This window comes from Sordaria macrospora, chromosome 7, assembly GCF_033870435.1.
Source record: "Sordaria macrospora chromosome 7, complete sequence".
NCBI classification, from domain to species: Eukaryota; Fungi; Ascomycota; class Sordariomycetes; order Sordariales; family Sordariaceae; genus Sordaria; species Sordaria macrospora.
Window position 1 is genome coordinate 830,787 of NC_089377.1, and position 27,396 is coordinate 858,182.

Genomic DNA, 27,396 nt, shown 5'->3' on the forward strand with positions numbered 1-27,396 from the left:
TCATGCTCGTCTATCTCATGCTCGTCTATCTAATGCTCGTTTATCTCTTGGTCTTCTTCATCATCACTACCATCCTCCTCCTCCTCCTCTTGTTCTTTTTTTCTTCTTCTTTTTCTTCTTTTTCTTCTTTTTCTTCTTCATTATCATCATCTTCATTATCACCATCATCTTCGTCACCATCATCATCGCTAGTACCATCATCATCGCTAGTACCATCATCATCACTAGTACCATCATCATCACTAGTACCATCATCATCATCATCCTCATCCTCATATTCCTTCTCTCCTTCCAGCCTTCTCCTCTTCCTCCTTTCCTCTTCTTCATTCACTTCCTTCGCCCAACTCGCTCTTTTCTTTGTCTCGGTAGCCGATGAGGTATTTATCTTCTCGTCCTCTCCGTCGCCGTTCTTTTCATTACCCTTGTCCTCGCCCTCACCCTCGTCCTGGTTCTGCCCTTGCTCTCCTCGAACTCCCGCCATCATCTTCTCCACCTTCTTCCTCGCTCTCTCCATTCTTCTGTTGCGTAGCACTGCATCCCTATGTTCTTTCTCCTTTCTCATTATATCCTCCTTCGCTTTATTTTTCACTTCCTGTTCTGCCCTGAATTCCTCTGCTTCCTTCTTCATCGCCGCAGCTCTCTCCCGTGCCTCTTTCAAGTATGGATCGTTTTCGGGTAGTCTGGCGTTGGGGTTGGGTTGATGGGTGGCAGCGCGGCAGCCTTCGTAGGGCGCAGGCACGAGGGGAAGGGTATTGTTCATTCCTTTACTCGGATCGGAGCCGAGACATGTTGTTGGGAAGCCTTTGCACAAGTTGACACTGGCAATTCCTTTGTGACCGCATGGGGCGTGCACCTGGTAGATATTTCCACACATTCTTTTGTGTTTTTGCTCGTCTTGGATGCTGGGAACGGATACTGGAAATGGATGCTGCGTTCTAAACTTTGATATTTTCGACGGATGTAGTCAGCTGTGAAGACCGTGACGATTAAGGAAGATGAAGTCGATCACACATTCTGTAGGACCATGCATTTGTTAATCTCGGAACATTTATCCATGTGGATTGATCCAAAAAAGATAGTCACGACATGTATTGGTGGTATGTACTACGTGATGCTTTCAGGCCGTGTGTAATGTTTTTTTAGCGGACGGGATTTCGGAGGGACACGGCGAATGGAACAGTCTTCTATCCAGGGTTGCTTTTCTCGTCGAACTTGCCGAGTTAATGTTCTCACTATGCCAAAGTTTCTAGTGGTTCCTTCCTCTTCCCTCGAACAAGCCGTAACTTCTGGTCGAGGAGCCATGTCGTATGTCAAACACAATAAGTAAAGACCAATTCGTCCACAATCGAACAATTGAAAGCAGAAAGGATTTCCATTACAGCTGTGGTAGCCATCTGACTAGTTTCGTTTCCCCTATTATCAGTGTATTTCTCCAGGAAATACCTCCCTATCCAACCTTTTGTCCTAGAATAACAAGTTCCGGATATGGTCCAGCCATTACATCCATCCTAAACCTTCCTTCCAACATCCTCCCACACACTCCCTCCAAGTCACGATGATACTTCCTTCCCAAATACCGCCATCGTGGTACTCAGACAACCCAAACTCAACTGAACTTCAAAAAATCAAGTTTTGCCGAGAAAAGCCCATCCATCAAGACCACCACGGGAAACCTCCCAATAGATAGGTAGCAATCATCCCCTCCCACCTCCACCTCAACCTGCACCTCTATATTTCTCGTTGAACCCCTCCATGGCTTTTTTACTATCCTCCCTATCTTTGCAATCCTGACACTTTCCCGGAACATCCTGGTACTCGGCCGACTTGGCGCCAAAGCAGGTCGGATTCGTCACGCCCGGCTTCAAGACCTAGTTGTCGCAGGTCTTGATATGGCTGAACTCTGTGTGGGTGCAGGCCCATTTTCTGTGAACGTCGTAACACATCTTTTTAGGGGGGTCTGGTGCGCTGGTACGCAACGAACTGGGCCTTTTGGATTGTATGTAGGTATGGATATGTGCTAGGTAGGTATGGTATGGCATGGATCAATTGGGTCGGTTGGATGGATGCTGGGCGACGGACACGGTTGTTGTGCGAGTGTTCGTGAGTGTCTGGTCGCAAAGATACGTAGTCGTAGGTAAGTATGGGAACTATTGTCCTGCAAGCTGCGAATATGTGAGCTTCTCACTCATCATCTTGTTTCAAGGAGAACAGACAGGCTAGTCGCTACCTTACTTACAGTATGGCTGCTTGATCAAATGTGTGCTTCGTGGTACTGAAAAGCTGTGTTTGAGGGATGTGTAATTCCAGCTTTGAAGCCAGCAATGCCGTCGTCTTATGTGCTTTTTCCTCTCCGACGAACGTCAGTCCTTCCCAACTTTCCTGTCTTGGGGCGCTTCAACTTCAACCTTTGGACTTGTGGCCAACTGCGCTTGCCAATATCCTTTCGGGTCGTCTTTTGATATCTGTACATGACGAAATCCCAGACAGGACGCGGCGAATGAAGCGGTCTTGTACCTCTTTTTACTCTCATCGTCAAGGTTGCCTGATTGACGTTCTCACTACGCGATAATTTTCAGTGATTCCTCCCTCTTCAACAAGCTGTGTCTTCTACTTGAGAAGCCATGCTCAACGCCCATAAGCTTGTAGCTAATCGCCGGCGTGCCACTCTCTAGATCGGAAGATGCAAAATTGTGTTAAACCAGTTACTGCCGTACGTAAGTTTATATTTAAAGATTTACCATATCACTTCGTCCACTGACGAACAGGCTAAAGCGGCAAAATTTTATTGCAACCTGGTGATGGTTATGTAGCTACTTTCTTTTCCCTAACTACCCATGCATTTCTCCAGGAAATAGCTTTGCTACCTCTCCATCCTTCCGTCCTGACGTAACGAGATGCTGTGATGGTCAACCCATTAAAACTTTCCCCAAGTCACCAAAGTGATACCAGCCACAATCCCTCACTTTCTAACCCAGATCCTGGAGCGCCGAGTGCTGATGGCAGCCCACCTGGTTGCCCTTATAGCTTCAGCATTTATGACGATACAAGTGCAGCCATTGTAGCCGTTTCGAATCGTCAAACCCACCTACCTAGGGTAGGTTGCCGAAACCCCTTCAGTCCTTAAAACGTCGTGAACTATTTCATCAAAGCGTCGTCGTTATCCTCCTCATCGTCGTTATCCTCCTCCTCCTCGTTTTCCTTGTCCTCGCCGTCGTCGACCGCTGCCTCTCCTCCTCTATTCATATTTCTCTTCTTCGCCTTTCTCTTTATCTCCGCCCCCTCTCTCTTCTCCTCATTGTCGTCTTCCTCGTTTTTGTCTTCCTCCTCTTCGTCGTCATCGACCGCTGCCTCTCCTCCTCCTTTTCTAATCTTTCTCCTCTTCGCCCATCTCTTCACCTCCGCTCTCCTCCTCTTCCTCTCGGCCCTGGCGGCCTTTTCAGCGTCTTTCTGTCTCTGCAGCTCAGCAAGCTCCGCCTCCTTTGCCTTTCTCTTCTCCTCTTGCTCCTCCCTAAACTCCCTTTCCATTTTCTCTCTTTCCGCCTTATCCTCGCGGTCCTGCCTCTTGTACGGATCGTTCTCGTCCAATCTGGCGTCGGGGTTGGGGTTGTGGATTTCGCGCTCGCAGTCGGCGCAGTTTCCTTCCACTTGTCCCGCCTCCGTCCAATCCATCGGATTCCCCTCCGCCTCCTTGGGTCCCAAGCATGTATCCCCAAAAGCTTTACAAGGATTGAATCCGACCTTCAACTTGTGGCCGCATCCCTTGTACTTCTGGAAGACATGTCCACACATTGTGTGCTTTTTTTCTGGGCTTGCTTGGATGGTGCGCTTGGTGGATGCGGTGTTTGGGATAATACCTATGGCTTTCGATGGATCTGGTGACCATTGGGGAGGAACCGACAGTCGAAGATACCTACTGATGGATCATAAAACTCGTTAGCCTTGGCTCATTTTTCTGTGATGGTGGATCCGAAAGTACCTACTCACGGCAAGTGTTTCTGGTGATTTCTTATGCTTCCCGCCGGTGCGCCTATGTCTGTCTAGAACACCAATTCGAAAAGATCGCAGCGTACCGATCGGTCTTATAAGCATTTTATTTCCTTGCTGAGCTTTCAGACTCGATGTTCTGACATCGGGCAATCCGACTTGGTGTTATTGACTGAGAGAGTGAAAAGGATGAAGTGCGTTGGTAATCGTAATAACGACTGCCGCGTTCGAAGCTGAATGTTGAGCAGAGGGGTCATTACCCGGTTGATAATCCGAATCAAAGAACTCGCTTGCTTGCGAAGGAATCGAGGGGGTTGTGAGATGGGAGGATCCGGGTCACGTCGTTGCATCTGACTCGATTTCTCTGGACGTACCTTTCATCATATCGAAAGAATCGGAATTCCCTCCTTTCCCCCTTTTCCCCTTTCCCTCTTCCCCTCCTTCCTTTTGTACACGCCCGGAAGGAGCAGCCCAAACTCATCGCACCTGACGCATTTACCTGCTGCTCTTTCCTTGACTCTCCTTCAGTTGTATTCCCCTACTCCTTTCTTCGTCTCCTTGGATATCCAATTGACTTCAACCTGTTCCTGGGCTTCCTCGATAGTCCTCCTACCTTCGCACCTCCAAAATCGGATACGTCAAACGAGAGCCTGTATCTCACACAATAAACCCATTTTCACGGGCAGAACATCACGCTGAACAAATTTGATTTGAGGGGAATGGCCTAGGATTACTTTGGCATTTCTAGGCAAACTTCCCAAATCAACATCACCACGACGAAACCAGGACACTGCGTAAATGCAGGTTCCACACGCACGTATTTCTGTCATTATGCGACCTAAACGGCATATAATATCTGGTATCGTATCGTACAACATTCCGTCCACAATTCAAGCAAACGCTCCGACAATGGACATGCCGGCAGCTGCAACATACATATGTAAGCTTCTCTCCGCAGACAACCACAACAAATGGAGTAAGGGGCACAAGGGGGAGTACTCACCGCCGAGAAGAACAAAGATAAACGCACTGATCTTGTCCTTCTTGGTCATGATCTTCTGCGCCTCCTCAGACAAGAAGTCCTCAGCTAGAAGATCGACCAAAGCAGCGTAAAGGAGGAGACCGGAGGAGCTGTTTTTTTTTTCGTTTTACATCATTAGCATCCGACCCCCCATTTCTCGGTGGTCTCTCGTCTTTTTCGATGGGGGTAAAAAAACAAGAACAACAACATCAAAAATACTCACATAGCATTGAACACTCCCACGATGATCAATCCGAACGCGCTGTTGGGATCATACGAGCTCCTGGCCAACAGTCCGATAGCCTGGCCGATGGGAGCAGTAGTACCGAACGCCACCACGAGGAGCCAAGGGCGGGGACTTCCCTGACGGTAGGGGACAGCAGCGATACGGGAACCGAGACCAAGACCCTCAAACATCTGGTGGAACAGGATAGCGATCAAGAGGATGGTGAAACCTTCGATGGTGATGCTAACCGTCATGCCGACGAAGACAGAATGGAACAGGATACCGCCCTCAAGAAGGGTGATGTTGAGGGACATCTTCTTGTAGACCAAGGGGTGGACAGGTTCGCCGGTCTCGACGTCGCGGTAGGGGGAGTCCGCGAGGGAAGCGGGGATGAGGGACTTGCGGTCTTCAACATGGGAGCTGGAGGAGTCGGCTTCGGTGAGGAAAGCTTGTTGCCGGTTGGCAGTGGCCTTGACCATGTTGACCAGCTCCAGACGCTGGCGGACGTATTGCTCGTAGAACACGATGAACCAAGGGGGCATTTCGGACCTAAGGCTGAGTTGTTCATAATGATCATCATTGGAATCATTAGCAAATGGGTTCCTAGTAGGGGCTTGTGTGTACGCCTTGCGGCGAACTTTCTCTGCGTACAGTTCCTGGGCCATCATCTTCTCGTAGTCGATATCCTCGGCAGAAGACTCAAAGAGGGTATCGTCTGTGTTGGTCCTACGGTGCTGTGGCCGAGCGGCACCGGGACCGTGAGCCTGGGCAGCGGCGAGAGCATTGCCGCCGTGACTGTGGTTGTCAAATCCGGTGGGACCTCCGTGGGAATGGCCTCCGGTCTTGCTGTTGAGCCACATCTCGATGACGAACAGGATAAACATGGAGCCCATCATGATGACGCCTGGCATGGCCGGATATTGGGTCGTGAACAGATCCGGAAGGCATGGGTCCATCAGGTTACCAAAGGCCGTTGGGAGTAGCTGTGAGTTTGTAGGTCAATTTAGTCATAGTTATTCTTCTCTGTTCATATCTTGGTATAAGTGGTATGCAAGTGACTTACATGTACAAAGGCGGTCGCGATCAAGACGCCAGTTCCAAAGTGTTTGCACATAAAGAAGACCTTCGTTGGCACCTTCACCCAAGACACTTTCTTGGCCACGACTGGAAATCCAGCTCCGAGGATGGAGAACAGCAAGACCAAAACTGTTTAACGTCATCAGTACAAATCTCTTTTGATCATCATGGCCTATGGCTCCCACCGTGTTAAAACTTACACAACCCCGCAACGTGAAGACCGAGATCGTACTCGCCGACTTCTTCGCCGCCACCACACTGTGGCTTTCCGCTGTTCATAATGTTCATCCCGGAATCCGGAGCCGAGCTCGTCTGTGGCGAAGACATTTTTGATATGGAAAAGGCACCTGGCCCTGTGTTAAGAAAAACAAAAAGAAACAAACAAGCAAGCAAACAAGAGACAGTGAGAGAACGAAGTGAATGCGACTCCGCCCAGCGGGTGCCTAAAAGAAGGGAAGAAACAAAGGGATAGCAACCGCCAAAGACTCCAGTGCGTAGGAGTGGATGGAAAGAAAAGGGGAAAAGAGTAGAAAAGGAAACAAGTGAGCGAAGGAGAGAATGGAAATGGCACAGCCAGTATAAGTCCTCCTGAGGACAGTCAACTCTTACAGAATAACGCCACTACACAACGGAAGAGCCAAGAAAACCAAACGCCCTAGGCAAAGCTTAGGAGAAGATTCTTTCTTATAGCATGACTCTCTCACGGTCATTCCGAGACGGGTACTACCAGGTAGGAGCTACCGCGAGTCGTGCAAGGACAGGTGACGAATCTGGATCGCCGTCAACTCGAATCCAGGATCTGGTGAGATCTGTAGGAAGGGGAAAGCTTGTTGGCAACAAGATTTGATCCATTTGGAGAGCCTCCACTCGTTGACGAGTATCATCTTCATCATGATCTGTATCTTCGGTTTCTTACATCCCCATGGCCCTTCTTTCGCTGGTATTCAGTGAACTGTCGGCGAACCGCCGAGTGTAATTCTGCGTCACAACAGGCAAGTATTGGCGGACTTCCTAGTAACCTCCAGACAATATTAGCGGTTTCTGGTGTTTGCATGATCTTCAAAGCTTCATAATAAGCTTCAAGTGATCTTGGCGAGACCCGTGAGATCTCTTGGGTAGTCTTCGATGTCTGTGAATAAGCTTTCTTACGCTTAAGCGAACCAGGGGCCTTATAGAAGCGCATAATGGCTTCAAGAAGGTACTATACCCTTGGTGTCAGCTCTGAATCTGTTTAAACATGTGGATGTCGGCTTGTGTCGACCCTTGTGACCACATTCTACATTGAGCAATGGCTGTAGGCGCCAACCTCAAAAGGGGTTTCAAGGCGTCGAAAACGATACACCGTGGGTGAAACAGACCCACCTGACTGGTGTAGCAGACATCTTCGGCGAGATCTGCCGACAGTCACCTTGCGATTGCGGACATCCAGGCGCATTCTCTCGACTTCGAGGCAATGTCAACAATGAGCAGGGGTGGTTGTCGGTTGCAGCAGGGATCTCGAAGGCCGTGCTTCAATCGTGGGGAAGTAGAAGTTTAAACAAACGACGGGGCTGGAGTAACATCGAAAAACATATCGCTGAAGCGAGTAAAGATTCGCGGTGTCGCTTAAAGACAGAGGCGGCCCTGTTCCAGGATTGAAGATGTGTTCGTTGGTTGTGACCCTTGGCCTTTTGTGGTCGTTGTGCAATTCTGTGACATCTTGGCGTCCCTGGACCGTTGATCGCACAATAATGTGTAACACTTGAATGCGGCTCTCTTCTTTCCGGTCTAACCAAACAACGATACCCATTGTAATGCCAAGGGTTTTGCTTGTTTCTGTACCAGACTTCAACGGCCGCTTTGGCCCCTGACGTTATCAGGACGTCTTCAGGCCCAACTACCCCCAAATGCATGGAAGTCGCCTCGGAACGTCTAGAAACCACATATGGAGGTCTGTGCCAACGGGAGAACGTTCATCTCAACACCACCCCAGCCATCCAAGCTTTCTGTTGTAGATAGGCGAACCGTAAACAGCCAAGCTTCCTCTTTGTGTCGAAGGTTCGATCCTTATTATAGCTGCATGCATGGGTTGTAATTGGACGGTAGGATGGTCTTATGGAGGTTCTCGCAGCTGAAAAGTTGGTAGCATGCTGAATATTTGGATGAGGAGTGACGAGTTGGGTCCTAGAGGCTACTCCTAGATTCCTCCTTAGGGAGGTGAGGGTTGCTCATAGTGTATAGTGTGGTAGCATTTGTCGACGAGGGCGATTGACCTAAGAAGATTGCATTGTTGAAGCTTGTATATTAGCCTGGCTGTTCGCTGCGTTTGAAGCTCTCGACAATCCTTTCCCACATCAGTGGCCGGTTACAGTTGCCCTCTTCGAAGTTTTCCAAAACCCCAACCGCCTTTCTCAATGTCTGATGCCGAGTCTTCGGGCCCTCGACGAGCACCAGGTAGGTTGAGGTGACTCTTGCGTGCTGGCCGTTCAAGAGACTAACACTGGACAACAGTTCCTGCTGCACAGGGTACCCCAGTCGCACTGGCTGCGACGGGCCCTTCGCCGCCAGTGGCGTCTGATCTTGTTCAGAACAGCGCCGTGGCTATCGGTGATGCTCTCGGGACGGACAAGGACCAGGGGGTAACCTCAACGCTCCCTACCCGGCAGGACAGCACGACATCTGGCTTTGACTCGGCGGATCCGATGAACTTTGGACGTCATCGGCGAGAGAACATCAGCACTAAGCAGATGAAAGTTGAGCATCCTGAGGGAAACAAGAGAAAGCTGAAGAAGTACTACAGTCGGCAGAATAAGCTGATTGACCAGTTCTTGGGAGCCGAGGATGAAGAGCGCAACACGGTGGAAGAAGATGCGCGGTATAAGCCAAAGATCAAGTTTGCGGTGAACGCATCGTTCGCCGTCAACTTTTGTCTCTTTGTCATCCAGATGTACGCGGCTATATCGACGGGATCGCTTTCTGTACGTTTTACTCTGCGTCGTGGACGTGGCCACTGTTGTTAACGAGTTTTCAGCTGTTTGCAACTGCGGCGGATGCGTTTATGGATCTGGTATCGTCCTTTGTGATGCTTATCACATCCAGACTTGCGGCGCGACCGAGCATCTACAAGTACCCAGTAGTAAGTGTTGGCATGAACATGACAGCATATTAGAAGCTCACCAAGTATAGGGACGAAAAAGGATTGAGACGCTGGGCATCATCCTGTTTTGCGCACTGATGACCACTGTCTCGATCCAGCTTCTAGTAGGTCTTTTTTGTTCCACGGCTGTCGATTGTAGCTGCTAATGGTCGACAGATCGAATCTGCGCGTAACTTGGGCTCAGGAGGAGAGCATGTATCAGAGGGTCTCCATATCATTCCTCTCGTCTTTGTTGGTGTTGCCAGTCAGTACTATTCGCCAAAGCCAAGGAGATGGAGACACTAACACAATGACAGTCTTCGCCAAGGGCAGCTTGATGGTCTACTGCCTCTTCTACCGGAGATTCCCAACAGTTCACGTCTTTTTCGTCGACCACCGAAACGACATTGCGGTGAACATCTTTGGGTTGGTGATGTCGATTGCGGGTGACAAGTTTGTGTGGTACCTCGACCCCATCGGTGCCATCCTCATTGCCCTCCTGATTCTCTTTTCCTGGGCTTCGAATGCCTTTGAGCATGTCTGGCTTCTGGTTGGAAAGTCAGCGCCCAAGGAGTTCCTTGCGAAGCTCATCTATATGACCATGACACACGACGATAGGATCGTCAAGGTAGACACGGTGAGTAAATGCCGAATGTCCCCCTGGTGAACCTTGTCAATGCTGACAGTGAGAACAGTGCCGGGCATACCATGCTGGACAGCATTACTATGTCGAGCTAGACATAGTAATGGACAAAGACACTCCCTTGAGAATCTCCCATGATGTTGGACAGACGCTGCAGCGGAAACTTGAAGGGTTGGCGCTGGTCGAGAGAGCATTTGTCCATGTCGACTATGAGCACGCCCACAATGTCCACGAAGAACACAAGCCGCTGTACGAGAAGCCGGCGCCCAAGAGGAGTCTCAAGGACATGCTCTTGTTCAGGAAACCCGCCATGGAGCAAGGAGAGCCAAATGCGTCAATCGGGCAATGACGTGGGGGGAAAGTCCAGATAGTAGATAAATAGGTGTATTCATGACAATATATTTCCAAGTAGGTGATGTCTTCAGCCTCAGCACAGTCTTCTGACAAAGGTGATGAAAGGTGGAAAGAGACAGCCGGTGCTCCCAGTCGGTTGTCGCAGAGGAATTCGTAATGCCAAGAGGAAAACTCACGAATTGCGGGAGCATCCCCGCTCACTTGACAAATTGGAATCGAAAAGCCGTGGAAGTTGGAAAGTGCAGAGTTTTCATGCCTGGAGACGTTGAAGTTGAAGAAGGAAAGTGCGAGTTGTCGTTGCACAGTTGGAAGCTGCATGTTGCTGCCGTAACAGTTACACGCAATAGTTACCTAATACGGTAAGTTACCAGGACTCCTCCTAGAGAGATGTAATTACACAAAAAAGGAGCTTGGGCCAAGTGGTGCAGTTGCACAAGTGGGCTGATTTTTGCTTTGTAATCGATTGGCCCGCGCATCCGGCAGGCATGGAGCGCAGTTCATCCCGTCCAGCAGCCGGTACCTGAATAAGTTCAACTCCACCGGGACTTCGCGGGAGGTCGACCTTCACTTTTGAGAGAGAGAGAGTCCATCCGACCACAAGCTACCTATTTTTTGGCTTGCCATTGTCGGCTCAACTTGGTCGTCATGGCCTTTTTTCAGCTTGGGCTACGCCGGGCAGCCATTCAGCTGTCCAGGCCATCCGTCTTTTGCACCAGAGCTACCTTCAATGTCTCTCAGCAACAGAACATCACCAAGCTTGCGACTTCTGCTTCATCCATCTTGAAGCTCGTGAGCCAGGCTCGTCAGACCCAATCCCGGAACTATGCCACCCAGAAACTCGAAGAATCTCCCCTCAGCAAGCTCGCCTCCGATATTGCTAAGCCCGTCCCGTCCTCGTCCTCGTCCTCTGATAAGTCTGAGAAAAAGTCCAGCTTCCCGGAAACCAGCTCGAAATCTGTCGCCTACTGGCTCCTCGCCAGCGCTGCTTCTGTCTTTGGTATCGTCGTCTTTGGTGGTCTGACCCGCTTGACCGAGTCTGGGTACGTGACAACATGTCTCTATGCCTCGTCAGCCTGACACAGTCACTAACACGTTCCACAGCCTGAGTATCACGGAATGGAGACCCGTCACTGGTTCCCTCTGGCCTGGCTCCCAGGAGGAGTGGGAGTCCGAGTTTGAAAAGTACCGCGCCTCTCCCGAGTTCAAGATGCTCAACTCGAGCATGACCCTCCCCGAGTTCAAGCAGATCTACTTCATGGAGTGGACTCATCGTCTCTGGGGCCGCTTCATCGGCATGTCCTTCGTCCTCCCCACCATCTACTTCATTGCTCGTCGCCGCGTCACCCCTCGCATGGCTTGCACTCTTGTTGGCATCTCGGCTCTCATCGGCTTCCAGGGCTTCATTGGCTGGTGGATGGTCAAGTCCGGTCTCAAGGATGACCTCTTTGCTCCCGGCTCCCACCCCCGTGTCAGCCAGTACCGTCTCGCCGCCCATCTTGCTACCGCTTTCGTCTGCTACTCCTGGATGCTTCTTGCCGGTCTCAGCATTCTCCGCACTCACAAGGCCATCAAGTTCCCCGAGCAGGCCGTCAAGAACTTCACTGCTCTCCAGTCGCCTGCCCTTAGAGTCCTCCGCGGTTCCGTTGCTGCCCTCACCGTGCTCATCTTCACCACTGTTCTCTCGGGCGCCCTCGTTGCTGGTCTCGACGCCGGTCTCATTTACAACGAGTTCCCTATGATGGGCAACGGCCTGGCTCCCCCCAAGTCCGAGCTCTTGGACAAGTTCTACTCTCGCCACGAGGACGGTTCTGATTTGGTCTGGCGCAACATGCTCGAGAACCCCTCGCTTGTCCAGCTTGACCACCGTATCCTGGCCATCTCCACCTTCACTGCCGTCTGCGCTCTGGTTGCCTACAGCCGCTCTGGCAAGGTCAAGGCCGTCCTTCCCCCTGCTGCGAAAAAGGGAATCACCGGCCTCCTCCATCTCGTTTCTCTGCAGGTTGCTCTCGGCATCAGCACCCTCATCTACATGGTTCCCATTCCCCTGGCCGCTGCCCACCAGGCTGGTGCTCTTGCCTTGTTGACCGGAGTTCTCGTTGCTGGTCAGCGCCTTCGTATCCCCAAGGCTACCTTGGCTATGGTCCAGAGAAGACTGGCTCAGCTGGCTCAGCAGGCCAAGACCCAAGGCCCCAAATAAACAGCACAAGCACAGTGATATACCGTGTAACATATCTGTAACATTAGCACAAAATTCTGGCGGATAGATATACCCGAGGAGTTTAGGATACACGTACATCTCACAAAATGGCTGAAGTGGCCAAGTTTATGCCACCCTCTTCCTAGGCGACAGTCCCTCATGTGAACCAGGCTCTCATCAGACATGGCGTTGCACAACCTGAACCAGCATCTACCAGTTTCGGATCCCGGCAGTCGATAATATCTGTGTGTACCATGTCCGATTCCGGAACCTTGACAGGCCCTATCGCTACTGTCGCATGTCTCTGTAGGGCAGTGTGGTCTCGAATTTTGATTTGGAAGCAGGGTACCAGTTCGATGCAGTGGTACCAGTTACCAAGTGGTGGGCTGGGACCCTGCAGAATGCCCCAGTGGTAACACAACGGAGGTCTCGCCGGTTCGACTCAGTAAGCCCATAGAGGCGGGCTTACACAGATACCCGGCATCTCTCCTCAGATGATGCAAACAGAGATTGAGTGTCGTATTGTTACCCCTGAGTGTGGGACAAGGGGGACGAACCAACCGTCCACGCGGTCCAACGTTCTCTCCAAAATGCCAGTGCGGCAAACCCGACATGTCATTATATTACACTGTGCATATCAATAAGGAAGCTCCCCAGCTCTCTGGAAGTTCGGGAGTCCTGGGCAATGGCATTCAATTTCTGAAATTCCAACCCAACTCCTTGCTCCCCACCACGATTATTCCAACCCTCGGTGATGTGCCGCAACGGCAACTCCCAGATGAACCTTAAATGCACGACCTGATTTCCTAATCGGTCTCTTTACAGCTCGAGTTCGGATAGCTGACGATAATCGTCGCACAATTCCACCCCCAACCGTCAAGGACACAAGCCATGCACGACATCACATTGCGAAATGTGAGCCGAGATAAAATGGATGATATCTCGAACGACACAAGGATGAATCACCGAGCCTTTTCATGATCTTTCGCTTAAAACAAGGCATTGACTGGCTGCTTGTTGAATGTTTTTCAGGCTGCTCAGGAACCAGGCTTACACCGCCGACTCCACCTGACGAATAGCATTCTCTTTTCGAACTTCACAGCCATCAACACAAAGGATCATGAAAATCTGGGTTGTGGTGGTTGTTCGTTCTCAGCCGTGTTTGCCACATAGCACCCTTTGTCTCTTTCCCCTCCTTGAGCCTCAGCCGGCCACCTGCAGCTGACAACAACACCTCAACATCGACCACAGCTACAACCCCCACCGCTTCGTTGTTCAGCTTGGTTGATCAACAGTCTCACGAGATTAGTGGCTAAATATGTCAAACATGCAAGTGCCACCATTCCGTGTTACGTGAGTTGGGCCATTGTGTGCATGCATCCAACAGTCACTGCTGTTCAGGACCAACGGTAAAAGGGGTCCGAGACAAAATAGGGCCTAGGATGTCCATGAGTCCCACGATATCTTGGCCCTATCCGAGCTGGTTGGAACATTGTCTAGGAGCCAGAATAGGCAGTCTAGGCAAGACACTTCGAAGTCGATGTCTCTTGATAGCTTCCGTGCCCCCCATTCTTTGTTTGGTTACCCCTGGCTTCCCCAATTACTAATTGTAACCCACTATATTCCTCGCCAAATCAGGGTTGAAGGACCTCCGGCCGCTAATATCTCAATCCTACACAACCATCTCGCGCCGACTTTGGTTGCGGTTCGGTTCGTTCGTCCACTGCGAGGTTCCATGCAAGAACGCTTCGGTGATTCGCCCCCGCTCTGCAGGTTTCCAGCTCCTTCCCGGTGCCGACGATGAACTATTGAATGATCAACGAAACGTTGGACTTTGGCGTCGGCTGCTGCCCTCATGCACATTTGGCACCTTCGGGAACGATTACGGTCTGATTCCGAACGCCTTCATTTCTGACAGAATGACCACTCCTTCAAACCATTGGACGTTTAACACAGGATGCTGTCTGGATGACAACACATCCGGTATCACAGGGGTTAAAAGCATCTGATATCCTCTAAACTCGGTTTAAGTCCGGGCGAGTCGAGACTCCACCTTTGACTTCCAAAGCCCGCATCTACTCCTCCTTCCGCCTCTTCACTTCCTTGGCCAGGAAAACCTCCCCCTTCCCACGAACGAGCAGAAGAAAGGAAGAAAATAATTCACATTTCTCTGCATTGTGATACAGGAGCTGCCAGTCGCCTTCTCATTTATCCCTGTTACGCCTATCTCCGGGGACATATGCAACCTGCTTGGAAGGCCGGTACCTCGACAGTCAAAGTCAAGTCAATTGCAATAAATACCTCCAGCTTCACGACCTAGTCCCGCGTCTCACGACAGGACGTTCGTGTCCCCACAACGAGAAACCAGCTTTACCCTTGCACACCACAATAAACGTTTAATAAAGAAACCCTCGTCCGAGTCAAGACCTTGTTGGTTTTATCCTTCCCCTTTCTCCCCCTCCCCACTTTTCCCATCTCCCCAACCTTGTCTGAAAAAGGCAAGTCATCAAAACTGCCACAGCCTAGAAACTGCGTGCAGAGCAATGTCTCTTTCTACACCTCCTTGACCGAACGGGTAATTGACGCCGACGAACACTTTTTGCTGTTACCAGACAGTCTGTTCCTCGAGTGGTCAACCGGAGTGTTTTCATCATCCAGCTAGCACTATCATTTCCAACTTACATCGCGCGAAGTCACCTCAAAATCAACTCGAGAACGGTTTCACATTAATCGATATCTTCACATTCGGCCTTAATAATTGCCACTTTACTCGACCTTTGCGTGATTTCAACCGACGACAATATCTACGTTCGAGATATCAACTCCGGCTTCAGTGCTCTCCTGAGTGGTTTATCAGAACCAGAAGGCGACGTCTGTTCACAGTTGTACGACGAGAACTTATCGGTTGGGCTTGCTAGCAAGACATCCGAGTGTTGGACCACTGCCGAGATCAGCGGTTATCTCACGTGTGCTTTCTCATATTCTAACTCAGTAATACTCGTAAGTGTATATATCATCTTCTCTAAAACCCTCAGTTCAAATACCCTCTCTTGGTGTCTACCCAGCCAGCCCCTCGCTGCACCGATGATGAAAGGTGCACCAAGAAAGAAAGAAGCACACCTTCATCTCATTTACAAAACTTTCCCTCTAAGTCATAGCAAACACGTCCTATACTCATGACACAGTGGAGATGTCGTCGACACGACAACATGGACCCAAAAGTCCATATTTCATCGTCATCACCAACATATAATCAATCTTCCATGCCACCCCCTGGCTATCCTCATATCAACTACCTCACATATCAAACTCTAACTCTAACCCTCTCCTTTCAAAATGCTCACACAAAAGTACCACCCTCACAAAAAAGAAAACCAAAGCTAACCAGCCCTCCAGTCTCCTACTTAGCTTCCCACTCACACTCACAAATCACACAATCACAATCCTAACCTCTTCACCCCTAATTACCTACCTACCTTAACCAACCCTACCAAACCAAACCAACCAAACCAAAAAAATGTGCCAACAATGGTTCTGCGTCTACGCCTGCGGGCACAAAGGTTTCTACCGCTACGACCCCTGTCCGGACTTCGGCACCAAGTGCTACGGCGCCGGCGGCGAGCAAAGCCTCTTCAGCGTGACCGAAACTTGCGACGATTGCCAGTCGAGGGCCACGGAGCCGAACCCCGAGGGCAGGAAAGATGATCCGTATCTCAAGGAGAAGAAGTACGTGCCTTGGATTGTTAATGATTCGGCGGGTGGGAGTCCTGGGCAGGGGAAGTAACTGCAACTGGGAGGAGGAAGGGGGAGGTGAGATGGGAAGGGTGAGATGGGAGGGAAGGGTGGGATGGGAAGGGTGAGATGGGAAGGGTGAGAGGTGGACGGGAGGGACGAGGTGGAAGGGGTCGAGGGGGTGGAAAGAGGAGGGGGGTAAAGAGGGGAGGGTTGAAGTGGGTGGATACGATGACTGAAGAGGATGGATAAGATTGCAGGGAACGAGGAGAAAAGAGAGGTGAGAGAAGGCTCGCTCAAGGGAAAAGGGGAATCAGGATTCATACGGGGATGTATAAAGGAATCGGGATGACACGGACACGGACACGTTAGGATTGCAGACATCATGATATGGACATGGAATATGGATAGATTTTGCAACCAGGGCCTCCCTTCGTACAGAGAGAGATTAAAACATACAAGTATGTAAATCACAGACACACCAAAAACTGAACAAAAAATCCAAGAAACAAACAAATACCTTATCTTCACGCTTCCCACGGATGCCTGTCTCTGTCTATGCCCATGAATGAAAAGTCAACCCGAATGTTTACAGCACGATAGATACCCCGACAAATACATAAGAGGGTACATAATAAAACGGTTCAAATTGTTGAGTAAACCCATCTAATAACCATAAGAGCCAACCACACCACACACATGTGCTAAACAAACCATGGCCGTGATACGAGAAATCTGGTTTTCCCTACCTTACGGAGATGATATATCAACCAACCAGTATTTCCAATCATGAAACACCACGAGAACACCACGAAAACACTACATGATGCTATATGATGCTACATAATGCTACAAACACGGCCGCTTGATGTTGTTAGTTCCCAACCTGAGCTTTAGATACTGGCTCGTACCATGTATGTGTTTTCGAAACTTGACGACGGAAACGACTAACCGAAACCAGTTTTCCACGAAGACAGCTCGCCGGTGACAAGGTTTGTAGGTACTGTAGGGAATATATAATTGAACCTTACTAACTGAAGGTCCGCTCTCCCCCAGCATATAGAAATCTTTAGATACTGTCATAAATTTGGAGAGAACACTTCTTCCAAGTCCAGGAAAAGGGGCTGGTTCGACGAGATATCCGAAGGCACACTATACCACACCACACCATATCGCACGGAATCACTCTGCGAGAACTCTGCGAGAACTCTGCGAGAATACTACACCTTGTTGTACACGCGGATCACTTCCAGCTCACAACAATTTCGATTCATCCTCTGACTGGACTATCGCCCCATTCCATTCCCCCACATTTTTTTAACCATCAGCCACGCACGCTACTACTATAAGCTGTGATGCTTCGGCAAACAACTAGTTACCTAGATGGTGAAACAAATACCAGCTGCCGCTTATTGCTGGCTTGTAGAGCCTTACCACTTGCGACCGCAAAACACGACCTTATACTCTACCTTGAAGGGTATTGAACTTATGGTCAATGTTATGATCTAGAATTCTGTGCGAGAAACTGGGTTTTACCTAATTTCAATACCTATCTCGTCGTCGTGGTTGATTTTCGTGGGGAGCAAGTCAAGCCAGTAATAAGCGACAACTGGTAGCCGGTATTTCTTTCACCACCTGCTACCCAACAACCGAGTTGTACATCCATCCCATTGCTTCTTCTCGTCCTTCGCCTGAACCGACAAAGTAAAAAGGGAGTGAATTGAATGACACAAGTGCAACAACAAACCGCTCGCAACCCGCCCGCCTGCAACCCGCAAAGAAAACAAGATAATCCAAGAAAAAAACTGCCAAAAAAGAGAATGGGACAATGGTCAAGGGTCGTGTCCCCACGGGAGGGGATGGGGGTGGGGGTGGGGGGTTACGACAAAGTCGTAGAAAATAGTTGCCGCCGCCGCGAACCGAACGTCCGGCGGCCCGATGCTTAGCCGGCGAGTCAGGCAATTAGTCCGCTTGACCATTGTGTGCCATTGGGAGGTGGTGGAAGATTGGGTAAAAGACCTAATATATATACCCCGGTGCTGGTGTGGTGATGGTGCGTCACTTTTGGGGAGTGGGCGGTTGTAAGTGCCAAAGTAGGAAGGGGCGGGCTGGCAGCCGCTGGCTGGCATGACGACTGGCCGGCTGGCTGGCGGATGGGCTTTCGTCCAGTCTTTTAAAGCAGAACCAGGTAGGTTTCGGATGGGCGGCGTCTGGGCTTCCCTTCATCCAGAACGTCACAGCCTCACCAAACTAACATCCAGAATCCCCTCCTGCCCTTCCAACTCTCTCACCACCTCCTCCGTAACATCACCCTCAACCCCCAGTATCATCAGCGCCTCCCTACTATCCTCTTCCGTTTCCTCCAGTGTCTCCGTCTCCTCTCCCCCCCTCGTTTCCACCGTCCCAACTGGTCTTGCTCTTCGCTTAGTACCATCGCCACCACCACCACTTAGTCCAGCAACCTGCATAAACCTTATATTAATATCATGTCTGCCTACCACCATGCCTACGCCACCGATTTTTCCCGGACGATCGTAGTTCCTCAGCACCAACAGTGTTCCCTCAGGCTGGAAGTTGGCGCCGGCGAACCGGTCCAGTTTGGAAATGAAGATGTCTGAACCACTGGTTACGTGGCCCTCGATAATCTGTTCTTGCTCTTCTTTGCTTCCAGTCTTGGAGTTGGACGTAAGGTAACTCCGAAGTGTCACCTGTCCTCCCTCACCGGAACCAGAGGTAAGGGTGTTGTCATCGCGCATGAACTTCTCATCGATAGCGATTCCTCGCTCACGGGCAATGAGAGAGGCATTGACGATGTTGACGTCACGACCGGCGTGGGAGGAGATGGAAGAGAGGAGACCCTTGATGAGAGCGGCGGTTAGGGGCCGGGTGGAAGGCGGAGGAACGGAGGCGAGGGCGCCGTGGTAAGTGAGTTCGAAACGTCGGCCGCCTAGACTGTTGGGCTTGGTGCGGGCGAAGTGTTGCGTGTAGAGGGAACCCATGCGTTCAATTCTGATGAAAAACTGGGGTTAGTGATGGTTGAGGTTTCTCGAAAAGGAAGAAGGGAAGAAGGATATAGGCTCCGAGGTATGAGGAGAGGGGATGAACAGAAAATAAGAAAGAAAACACTTACAGCTTCACAAAAGGCTGCAACCTCCTATACTCCTCGGGCAAGATCAACGGTGCATTCACAGCCGCCGTCGGCATCCCACCCTTCAAAATCTCCAACACCTGCGTACACACATCAATTGACACATTCTCCTGCGCCTCAACCGTGCTCGCTCCCAGATGCGGCGTTGCTACTACCTTTGGATGTCTCGCTAGTCTCGCAGCTGTCGATTCTTCCACATCAAACTTCACCGGCTCCTGTGTATAGACATCGATTCCCGCTCCAGCAATCCATCCCTCTTCCAGAGCCTTCAACAACGCTCCCTCATTGTAGACTCCACCCCTCGCCACATTCAATACCCTCGCCGTATTTTTCATCAGCTTCAACTCCTTCTCCCCAATCATATCCGCCGTACTCGCCAACAACGGCGTATGAACCGTCAAGAAATCTACCGCTTTCAACAACTCCTCAAGTCCGCCTTTGCCATCTTTCCCACCGCCAACAAGCTTCACTCCAGCACTCCTCGCTATCTCAGGACTCGCATACGGGTCCAGTCCTAGGACCTTCATCCCTAATCCAGTGGCCATTCTAGCTACTTTCATCCCTACCTTTCCCAACCCGATGATTCCCAATGTCTTTCCGCCGACTTCCACACCCACCAGCTTACTCCTCTCCCACCGGCCTTGCTTCATACCCGTATCAGCCCTGCCAATATTCCTAGCCAAGGCGAGCAACAACGCAAGTGTGTGCTCGGCTGCAGCCGCGATATTGCCATGGGGAGAGTTAACGACGATGATGCCACGCTTGGTGGCGGCTTCAACATCGATGTTGTCGACGCCCACACCGGCACGAGCAATGACACGAAGGTTGGGTGAAACATCAGGAGACAAGATGGCGGAGGTAACTTTTGTTTCGGAGCGGATGATCAGGGCATGGTAAGAGGGCAGAAGGGAGGCGAGGGTATCGGGTGTTGTTTTCGGGTGGTAAGTGACCTCGTGGGAGGAAGATTGTAGGAGGGTGAGACCTTCTTCCGAGAGGGGTTCGGGGATGAGGATTTTGAAGGAGGAAGCGGAGTGAAGGGTAGGAGAGGAGGGAGGGGGTGTGATGGCTGAGGGTGCCATGTTTGGGTCCAAGTCGTAGAGGTAATCGGGGACTAGAGTATCTGAGCAGATAAAACTTTGAAGACTGAGAAGTTGGCTATCCAGCATATCTCAAAAGGAAAAAGAGAAGCACTGATTCTCAACTGAGGGGAAGGGGGGCTTATAACTCTGAAGCAGTGTTCTTTGTTTGAACTTTGCCTAGCACAAGATGTGTTGATCTGTGGCACATGGCCTTTCACCCCCGCGTCTCAGCATCTCAGCTGGCTTCGTTTTGCAGTATCACCATATCCCACAACAGGACGTGGTGTTTGTCCCGACCAAGGAAGTTCATGTTGTAAACAAGCTGACATGCAGGAAATAGAGTGTACGCCGCATCTCTCGTCCGAACTCTCGGCGTCCATGGGTAGAGAACTCAATGGTAGTTCGGCTGCATGCAAGGTGAAATAGTCCGGAGTGAAATTGTTTTGTCGTGTGACGGCATCTCATCGGTTGTCATTGAGGATAGATAACGGGGATCGAAGCGTAACTTGAACCTACCAACCAAACAGACGAAGGAAACGTTTCGGTGGTCATAACATGGTGTAACTGAATCCTGTGAAGCATCAGCCATTCATCAATACAAGTTGCTAAGCTGGGATATGATGTTTCCGAGTCCAATAACGAATCCAGCTGACGCCAAAGGGGGGTAGGGCAAGGCAACTCCCGAAGCTTCGCGGTTGAATTTTGATGGATAGACCTATGAAGCTTCAAGGCCTCACACCCTCACCATCTCGAACCCCTCATTCCCCCACGTTTGGCTACTGCGGGTTGACGCACCCGGAGTTTGTGCGCAGGGCGGACGTGGGTGCTGCATATTGTCATTCAATGCGAGGGCAGACAATAGAGATGCAAAATGATGTGAACGTGGTGAGAGAAAAGGGGATAGATACAGTGTAGACATTGAAGAGAAAGGGAAGGGGAGCAAGAGTGGCCCGGGTGCAGTGGTAGATCGCCAAAACAAATGGAATGCCTTTTTCTGGCGGGAAAAGGTGGTTGAGATGGGAAGCAGAGGCAGAAAAGGGAAGAACCGAGAACCAAAATTTTTAAGCTTTCCGCTCAATCAACAGTCGTACTTTCCTGAAGACGACTCTTGTTCACCAACACTGTTCGCATCTTCCCTTCCCAGTCTGTGGCTATCGCTCCTTCCGCCAACGTAGCCAAGGCATCCGCAGCTCACTGTTTGAACAAATTCGTCTCTTTCCGTGGAGACACAGGCGGTGATGACATGCTAAAGTATCCCAAGATCCGGAAGATATCAGTGGAATTGCGCTTGACGAAATGGTTGTCAACAAACCACAGCACACTGCTGCGGCCAAGAACACGGAACGGGATTGCGATAGGAGCAAGCATAATATTCCAGAACTAACTCACCACCAACCGCAACACCAAACCACTTACTCCCAACGCCCCCCTTTTTCTAGAACACCGCAGCCAACTTAGAAGTTAGACTGGCCAGTGAAGCGCTCATTCTGGACCAACTCAATCCAGTAGCCATCAGGATCAAGAACGAACGCAACGTTCTTCATGCGACCATCCGTCAGCCTCTTCTTCCAGTTGACGTTAAGACCCTCCAGACGCTCGCAAGCAGCCTCGATGTTGTCAACTGACAAGCCTATTTCGTCACTCGTTAGCAATCTCCCCACCCTCATCATCCTCCCTCAACCCCCCCCTGGGAAGGTAAAAGCTCACAAATATGCCCAAACCCTTGAGGCTGGTCGTTACCGTTATGGTACGAAAAGTTCTCATCCTTCTCCGTCCCATAATTCCACGTCAACTCCAACAAACCCTCACGATCCGCCGTGTTCTGCTTCTCATCGCCATACCCAAGGAAATACAAGTTAAAACCCGCTTCCTTGGCCTCGTGCGTCCTGACCAACTTCATGCCCAACACCTCCTGGTAAAACTTGAGTGACTTCTCCGCATCCTTCACCCTCAACATGGTGTGGTTCATCCGGTACGTCTTCAGATCCGTCTCCTTAATCTCAGAAGTCTCCTCGACCGGCTTGCGACCGATAATCTCCACCCAGTAGCCATCCGGGTCCAGGGCGAACGCAATGTGCTTCATGCGACCGTCGCTCAGCTTCTTCTGGAACCTGTAACCGGCGTCTTCGAGGCGTTGGCAGGCCGCCTGGAGGTTGTCGACGCTGATGCAGGTGTGGCCGAAGCCACGGTGGGGCTCGACGTTGCCGTTGTTGATCTTGTAGGAGTCGTCGGACTCGGTGCCGTAGTTGTGGGTTAGCTCAATTAGACCTTCGCGGTCCCAGAGGTTGGCACCCGCAGAGACAGCGCCGCCAGGGGCGTCGTAGCCGAGGAAGTAGAGGTCGAATTTGGCTTCGGGGAAGGAGAGCTTCTTGAGGAGGGACATGCCGAGGAATTCGTAGAATTTGACTGTCCGCTGTTGTCAGTACCTCTAGCATTGCATGCTGTTTCAGTTCGGTGGCGACGATAGCTGGTCTGGTCACGTACCCGACTCCTTGGGGTCCTTGACCCGGATCCTGTTGTTTTCAATATCAGCATGCCGCTCGCCTCTGGTACCGTTGCCCAGAATCGCACTTACATGGAGTGGTTGAACTTGTAGTTCTTGACATCGGTAGTAGCCGCCATGTTTGCAAACGATCTTATGAAAGCTATTGTCGTTGATGCGCATCATCATCAAAGTCAGTCCAGTCTCACAACCCACCATCCGTAACCTTCCTTTCTTCCCTCTCCTTCCATTATCCTTCATGAATGGTAGTGACTTACCAGGTCTAAAAACAGTCTTTTTGTTAAACAAAGCACCAGAAAAAAGTTTCAACCTCTGTGTTGCACGCGTCGCCGTTGCTGAGTTCATGTGTTTGGATGTCTCAGATCTTCTCTCGCACAAGCACCACGTGGAAGAGGAGAGAAAGTGAGAAAGTTCACGAAAATGCGGGGGAGGAACTAGATGGTGACGTGATTTTCTTGTATGGAAGGGGGGCGTGAAGCTATTCTAGTGCTGCTACTGTACTAAAAACTCTCCGCTGGCTTCAGTTCGGATCACCGCCGTGAGCGGTTGGGGACACGGTGAGGGGCTTCTCTGCATAGCTGACAGATTGACCCCACTTTGTTGAAGCTTTATCGGAGATAAGACGTTCCACTTGACGTCAGAGAAGCTATTCTCCACATCGTTGAGCTTGTGCTACTGCTACGACGGGACGGACGGGAGCTGTCCGGTGGCGGCAGCGATGCCATGTTGCCGTGGTGTCATGATGCGGACGCTGTGATGAAAACAAACCGTTGCAAGAGGGTATAGCATGGTCCAGTGCATGATCACTTGATATGACCAGCCAGGCGTTCCCGAGAAAACGTCTGTGTGATCAGTCTTTTCACTGGTCACGCCTTACAGGGCCTGACGAGTATAGAAAATACTTTGAATGCCTAGCAATGACAATGACTTATAAACCTAAACGAAAACAGTGGAAGCCGACAGCGACGAGAAATATCCATGCTTCATGCCAAGACTCCATGCGACTGACACTAAACAAAAGAAAAGACAGCCAGAGAAACAAAAGGAGAGACCAAATCCTCACTTACTGTACTCCTTCATCAAGGCAATACAATACAATGCTTAGTCCTGATCGTCATCATCACGATTTCGCTGATTCCCTCCTTTTCCCGTCCTATACCCCATGTTTCCATTGTTTTCCCAGAACATAATCCTTGTAACAAAAATCTTCCTCTTCATCTGTTTCCGTAGGTAGCTCATCGTACTACGCCACACTCTCCGAAGGAATCAGCTCAAGCAGCCCATCGACCTAAGATTTGCCGCCCTTGCGCTTCTTCTTTTTGCTTTTGTTCTTCTTCCCCTGACTACTACTGCTCTGCCCACCGCCGTTCGTCTTGGCGGATTCACCCTCCCTATCTCCAGACTGGTGTCCTTCATCGCCTGTCGTAGGTGACAACAGGCCCTGACTTTCGTCGCCTGTCTCCGACCTGGCGGATGGCTGCTTTATCGCCAAAGTCACCTTGGCGCCGTGGCCATGATCGGGGGAGGCTGTCGTGATGGCATATTCCTCCTCATCGTTGGAGCTGGTTGTCTCCAAAACCACCTTTCTGACGCCCCGGGTTTCAATAATGTTCTCCGTTATACTACCACTGCGAACAATCCCACGCCTAGGGGGCAAGAGGCCGCTATCGCGCATGCTGGCGACGCTATCGGTGCTACCGCTCGATCGAGAGCCAGACAAATTGCGGGCCGTCTCCGTGGCCGCATTGTGCTGCTGCTGCCTCGGGGGCGTCTGCGTCGATCTGTCGACCATATTATCCTGATTACCGTCCGAGTTGTCCACATTGATAGGTACTGCCGTTACGGCACTTTCCGCTGGAGAGATGAGTTGCGCGGTGGCGGGGCTAACACCACCGTAGCTCTGCGTCAAAGCTTGAATCCCGTCCTTTGCGGTCGATTGTTGAGGTCTGAGGAGGCTGGTGGTTTCGTCGTCTTCATAGGGAGTCTCGACAACGGCGCTCGAATCGGCAATGGATGCAGCGCGTGCTTGAGAGAGGTGTCCCGCAATCCCAGGCTTGATCTTCACTGTAGTCGAGCGAGTGTTCTTGGGGTTGATAGCTGGGTTGGAGGGTCCAAGGTGCTTCAAGTGCTGCCTGAGCTCTTCGAGATTGGCGCGGACCGGAACAGTAGTGTTCACCATCTGGCCATCGACCCCCGCCGAGCTTCTCCGCATCATCCAGGTAGTCTGCTTGGGATCCCGCTCGTTCATAAGATGGGCCGCTTCAGAAACAGTGGAACCCGCGCCGGTAAGCGGTTCAACGATCTTTGACGGCGGAACATCAACGCCGTTTCTTGTGCTCGAACCGGAGACATCATCATAACCCCTGGTGATCGTCTTGCCCATAACATCAACGGAGGTACGGCGTGTAATTCTGGCATTGGGCGCAGGAGTCAAGCGGCGAATGGCCTTGTGGACATCGATGTAAACATCCGATTCGTCAATGATTTCCCTGGAGTTCGGTCAGTAAAATACACATGCAGAGAGAAGCAAAGGTAGAGCCAAAACTTACTCTCCAATCAATTCCTCGATAACATCTTCAAGGGTGACCACGCCAATGGCGCCGTGATCTTCTCCGGGATATTCCGAAACAAGAACCATGTGGGACTTGCCCTCCTGGAAGAAGTTGACAATGTCCAAGCAGCTGGTTTCGGGACGAGTCTCGGGGAGAGTGGCCAAAGGGAAGTCCTTGACTCTCTTGCAGTCTTCGGGGTCGTAGGTGATGAGGATCTTGACAAGCAACATGCCGACAAAGTTGGTCGGGTTTCCGGTCTCGTGGATGGGAATTCTGGAGTATCCGGCTGACAAGATCATATCCATAGTCTTTTCATCCAGAACGGTGTCCTCTGCCATGACAAAAACGTCCTCCATGGGGGTCATGACATTGGCGACCGGCTTTTCCTTCAAGTCGAGTACCGCACTGATGATGGTGACTTCATCCTGGTTGAGACGTTCCGAAACATCGCCGAGGTTCTTGTGCAGCGTGACCAAAGTCTTGAGACCGCTCTTCTTGTAGACTGTTCCGTGGTCCTCTCCAAGGAGCTTGTCGAGAAGCTTTGCGATCGGGTAGGAGACGGGGGCAGTCAAATACATGAGAAGGAGGACGGGCTTAGCCATGTAGCCACCGATCGGGAGGCCGTAACGAACGCAGAGCGACTGAGGAATGACCTCACCGAAGATGACTGAAAAAAAAACACGTTAGACGAGCGGGATTGGGTTCTGAATGGAGTGAAACGTACCGATCAAAACAGTAGAGCCGATGACAGCGGCAACGCCACCGCCGAGGCAACGGTCCAAAACAACGGGAAGTGTTTCGTTGACAATGACATTGGATAATAGCAGCGTAACTAGGACCCAATGCTTGCCACGCTGTAGTAGATCGTACACTCGTTTCGCGTTCTTTTGTTGTGGTTCGGTCAAGTCTCTCGCGAGTACTTGGAGATAGATGCCATCCTGACCCATCAGGCTACACCATCGTCATGTTAGTTCTTTGTACCGATAGAAACGAAGGCTTGCGGGAGATGCCAAGGATAAACATACGCTATCGTCAACCCGGCAAAGGCTCCTCCGACGAGGACCAAAACAAGTGAGACCACATAGAGGACCCAAATGGCGGCGCCCTCTTCTTCTGGCTCTCCGGAACCTCCATGTTCAAGAATGCCTAGATGTATCGGTGCAGCCGTGACAGTGGAAATGCCCATAAACAGGGCGCGTGCCAGGCCGACCGTAAGAGAGCGTGCTGCTAGCAAGCCATTGGAACGGGAGGAGGCACCACGGAAATGTTGTGCCGTACGGGGGGCTATCGACATTATTTTTTTTCGAAAGATTCCACCAGAGTCGGTCGTGTATGAGCTGCGAGAATACTCTGGGTGGATGGGTTGTTTTTATTTCAGAGGAAGAAACCGGGCTCTTGGAAGTTGGGGCTGTGCTTGGACAGAAACAGATGCCGTTGGATGCGAGACTGAGCTTGGGGCGCTTTCCTTATCTCGCTGCAGACAGAAGAGGAAGGACGGAGAAAAAGGCTGCGCAATCGGACAAGGAGAATTGGTTGGGAGTGCAGTGGTATCGATCAGTCACGGGCTTTGCAAAGCTCTGCAAAGCTCTGCAACGCAAGCGACGGTGGTCCGATCCTTTTTGCCTTTGCGGGTAGGCGCTACGAAATGTGATATGCGCCGGTTTAAGTCGTAGAAGCCGGGGCTTGTATCCTTGGCGACTCGGAGGGGACAGCGGCGATTAGGTTTTGAGCGGAGACGGAAATACCCTTGTTGTTTTAGTCCAAA

General features: G+C 50.9%; 9 protein-coding genes across 9 annotated transcripts; 3 read left to right on the forward strand and 6 right to left on the reverse strand.

Moving 5' to 3' along the window:
• Nucleotides 1-40: 40 nt before the first annotated feature.
• Nucleotides 41-874, reverse strand: SMAC4_03458 (uncharacterized protein; the record flags this gene model as incomplete). Its single annotated transcript, XM_003353093.2, has 1 exon — nucleotides 41-874. One exon carries the CDS (start codon nucleotides 872-874, stop codon nucleotides 41-43), a length of 834 nt encoding a protein of 277 aa, XP_003353141.2.
• Nucleotides 875-3,135: 2,261 nt separating this feature from the next.
• Nucleotides 3,136-3,789, reverse strand: SMAC4_03457 (uncharacterized protein; the record flags this gene model as incomplete). The annotated part of the gene is made up of 1 exon (XM_003353092.2): nucleotides 3,136-3,789. One exon carries the CDS (start codon nucleotides 3,787-3,789, stop codon nucleotides 3,136-3,138), a length of 654 nt encoding a protein of 217 aa, XP_003353140.2.
• Nucleotides 3,790-4,705: 916 nt separating this feature from the next.
• On the reverse strand, nucleotides 4,706-6,635 carry SMAC4_03456 (uncharacterized protein; the record flags this gene model as incomplete). Its single annotated transcript, XM_003353091.2, has 5 exons — nucleotides 4,706-4,909; nucleotides 4,988-5,115; nucleotides 5,229-6,214; nucleotides 6,295-6,437; nucleotides 6,509-6,635. 5 exons carry the CDS (start codon nucleotides 6,633-6,635, stop codon nucleotides 4,875-4,877), a joined length of 1,419 nt encoding a protein of 472 aa, XP_003353139.1. The 3' UTR covers nucleotides 4,706-4,874.
• Nucleotides 6,636-8,701: 2,066 nt separating this feature from the next.
• On the forward strand, nucleotides 8,702-10,415 carry SMAC4_03455 (uncharacterized protein; the record flags this gene model as incomplete). The annotated part of the gene is made up of 6 exons (XM_003353090.1): nucleotides 8,702-8,741; nucleotides 8,799-9,265; nucleotides 9,319-9,423; nucleotides 9,601-9,688; nucleotides 9,741-10,060; nucleotides 10,119-10,415. The coding sequence occupies 6 exons, from the start codon at nucleotides 8,702-8,704 to the stop codon at nucleotides 10,413-10,415; spliced, it is 1,317 nt and encodes a 438-aa protein (XP_003353138.1).
• Nucleotides 10,416-10,947: 532 nt separating this feature from the next.
• Nucleotides 10,948-12,759, forward strand: SMAC4_03454 (uncharacterized protein). The gene is made up of 2 exons (XM_066089950.1): nucleotides 10,948-11,460; nucleotides 11,522-12,759. Exons 1-2 carry the CDS (start codon nucleotides 11,066-11,068, stop codon nucleotides 12,615-12,617), a joined length of 1,491 nt encoding a protein of 496 aa, XP_065947678.1. The 5' UTR covers nucleotides 10,948-11,065; the 3' UTR covers nucleotides 12,618-12,759.
• Nucleotides 12,760-16,134: 3,375 nt separating this feature from the next.
• Nucleotides 16,135-16,401, forward strand: SMAC4_03453 (uncharacterized protein; the record flags this gene model as incomplete). Its single annotated transcript, XM_003353088.1, has 1 exon — nucleotides 16,135-16,401. The coding sequence occupies one exon, from the start codon at nucleotides 16,135-16,137 to the stop codon at nucleotides 16,399-16,401; it is 267 nt and encodes an 88-aa protein (XP_003353136.1).
• A 1,259-nt stretch (nucleotides 16,402-17,660) lies between these two features.
• On the reverse strand, nucleotides 17,661-20,805 carry SMAC4_03452 (uncharacterized protein). Its single transcript, XM_003353087.3, has 2 exons — nucleotides 19,480-20,805; nucleotides 17,661-19,358 (listed from the first exon to the last, which is right to left on the reverse strand). Exons 1-2 carry the CDS (start codon nucleotides 20,661-20,663, stop codon nucleotides 18,584-18,586), a joined length of 1,959 nt encoding a protein of 652 aa, XP_003353135.2. The 5' UTR covers nucleotides 20,664-20,805; the 3' UTR covers nucleotides 17,661-18,583.
• Nucleotides 20,806-21,175: 370 nt separating this feature from the next.
• SMAC4_03451 (uncharacterized protein) lies at nucleotides 21,176-23,604 on the reverse strand. Its single transcript, XM_066089949.1, has 5 exons — nucleotides 23,337-23,604; nucleotides 23,152-23,221; nucleotides 23,061-23,089; nucleotides 22,284-22,982; nucleotides 21,176-22,206 (listed from the first exon to the last, which is right to left on the reverse strand). Exons 1-5 carry the CDS (start codon nucleotides 23,422-23,424, stop codon nucleotides 22,031-22,033), a joined length of 1,062 nt encoding a protein of 353 aa, XP_065947679.1. The 5' UTR covers nucleotides 23,425-23,604; the 3' UTR covers nucleotides 21,176-22,030.
• A 357-nt stretch (nucleotides 23,605-23,961) lies between these two features.
• On the reverse strand, nucleotides 23,962-27,216 carry SMAC4_03450 (uncharacterized protein). Its single transcript, XM_003353085.2, has 4 exons — nucleotides 26,657-27,216; nucleotides 26,356-26,582; nucleotides 25,629-26,298; nucleotides 23,962-25,568 (listed from the first exon to the last, which is right to left on the reverse strand). The coding sequence occupies exons 1-4, from the start codon at nucleotides 26,923-26,925 to the stop codon at nucleotides 24,368-24,370; spliced, it is 2,367 nt and encodes a 788-aa protein (XP_003353133.1). The 5' UTR covers nucleotides 26,926-27,216; the 3' UTR covers nucleotides 23,962-24,367.
• Nucleotides 27,217-27,396: the final 180 nt, after the last annotated feature.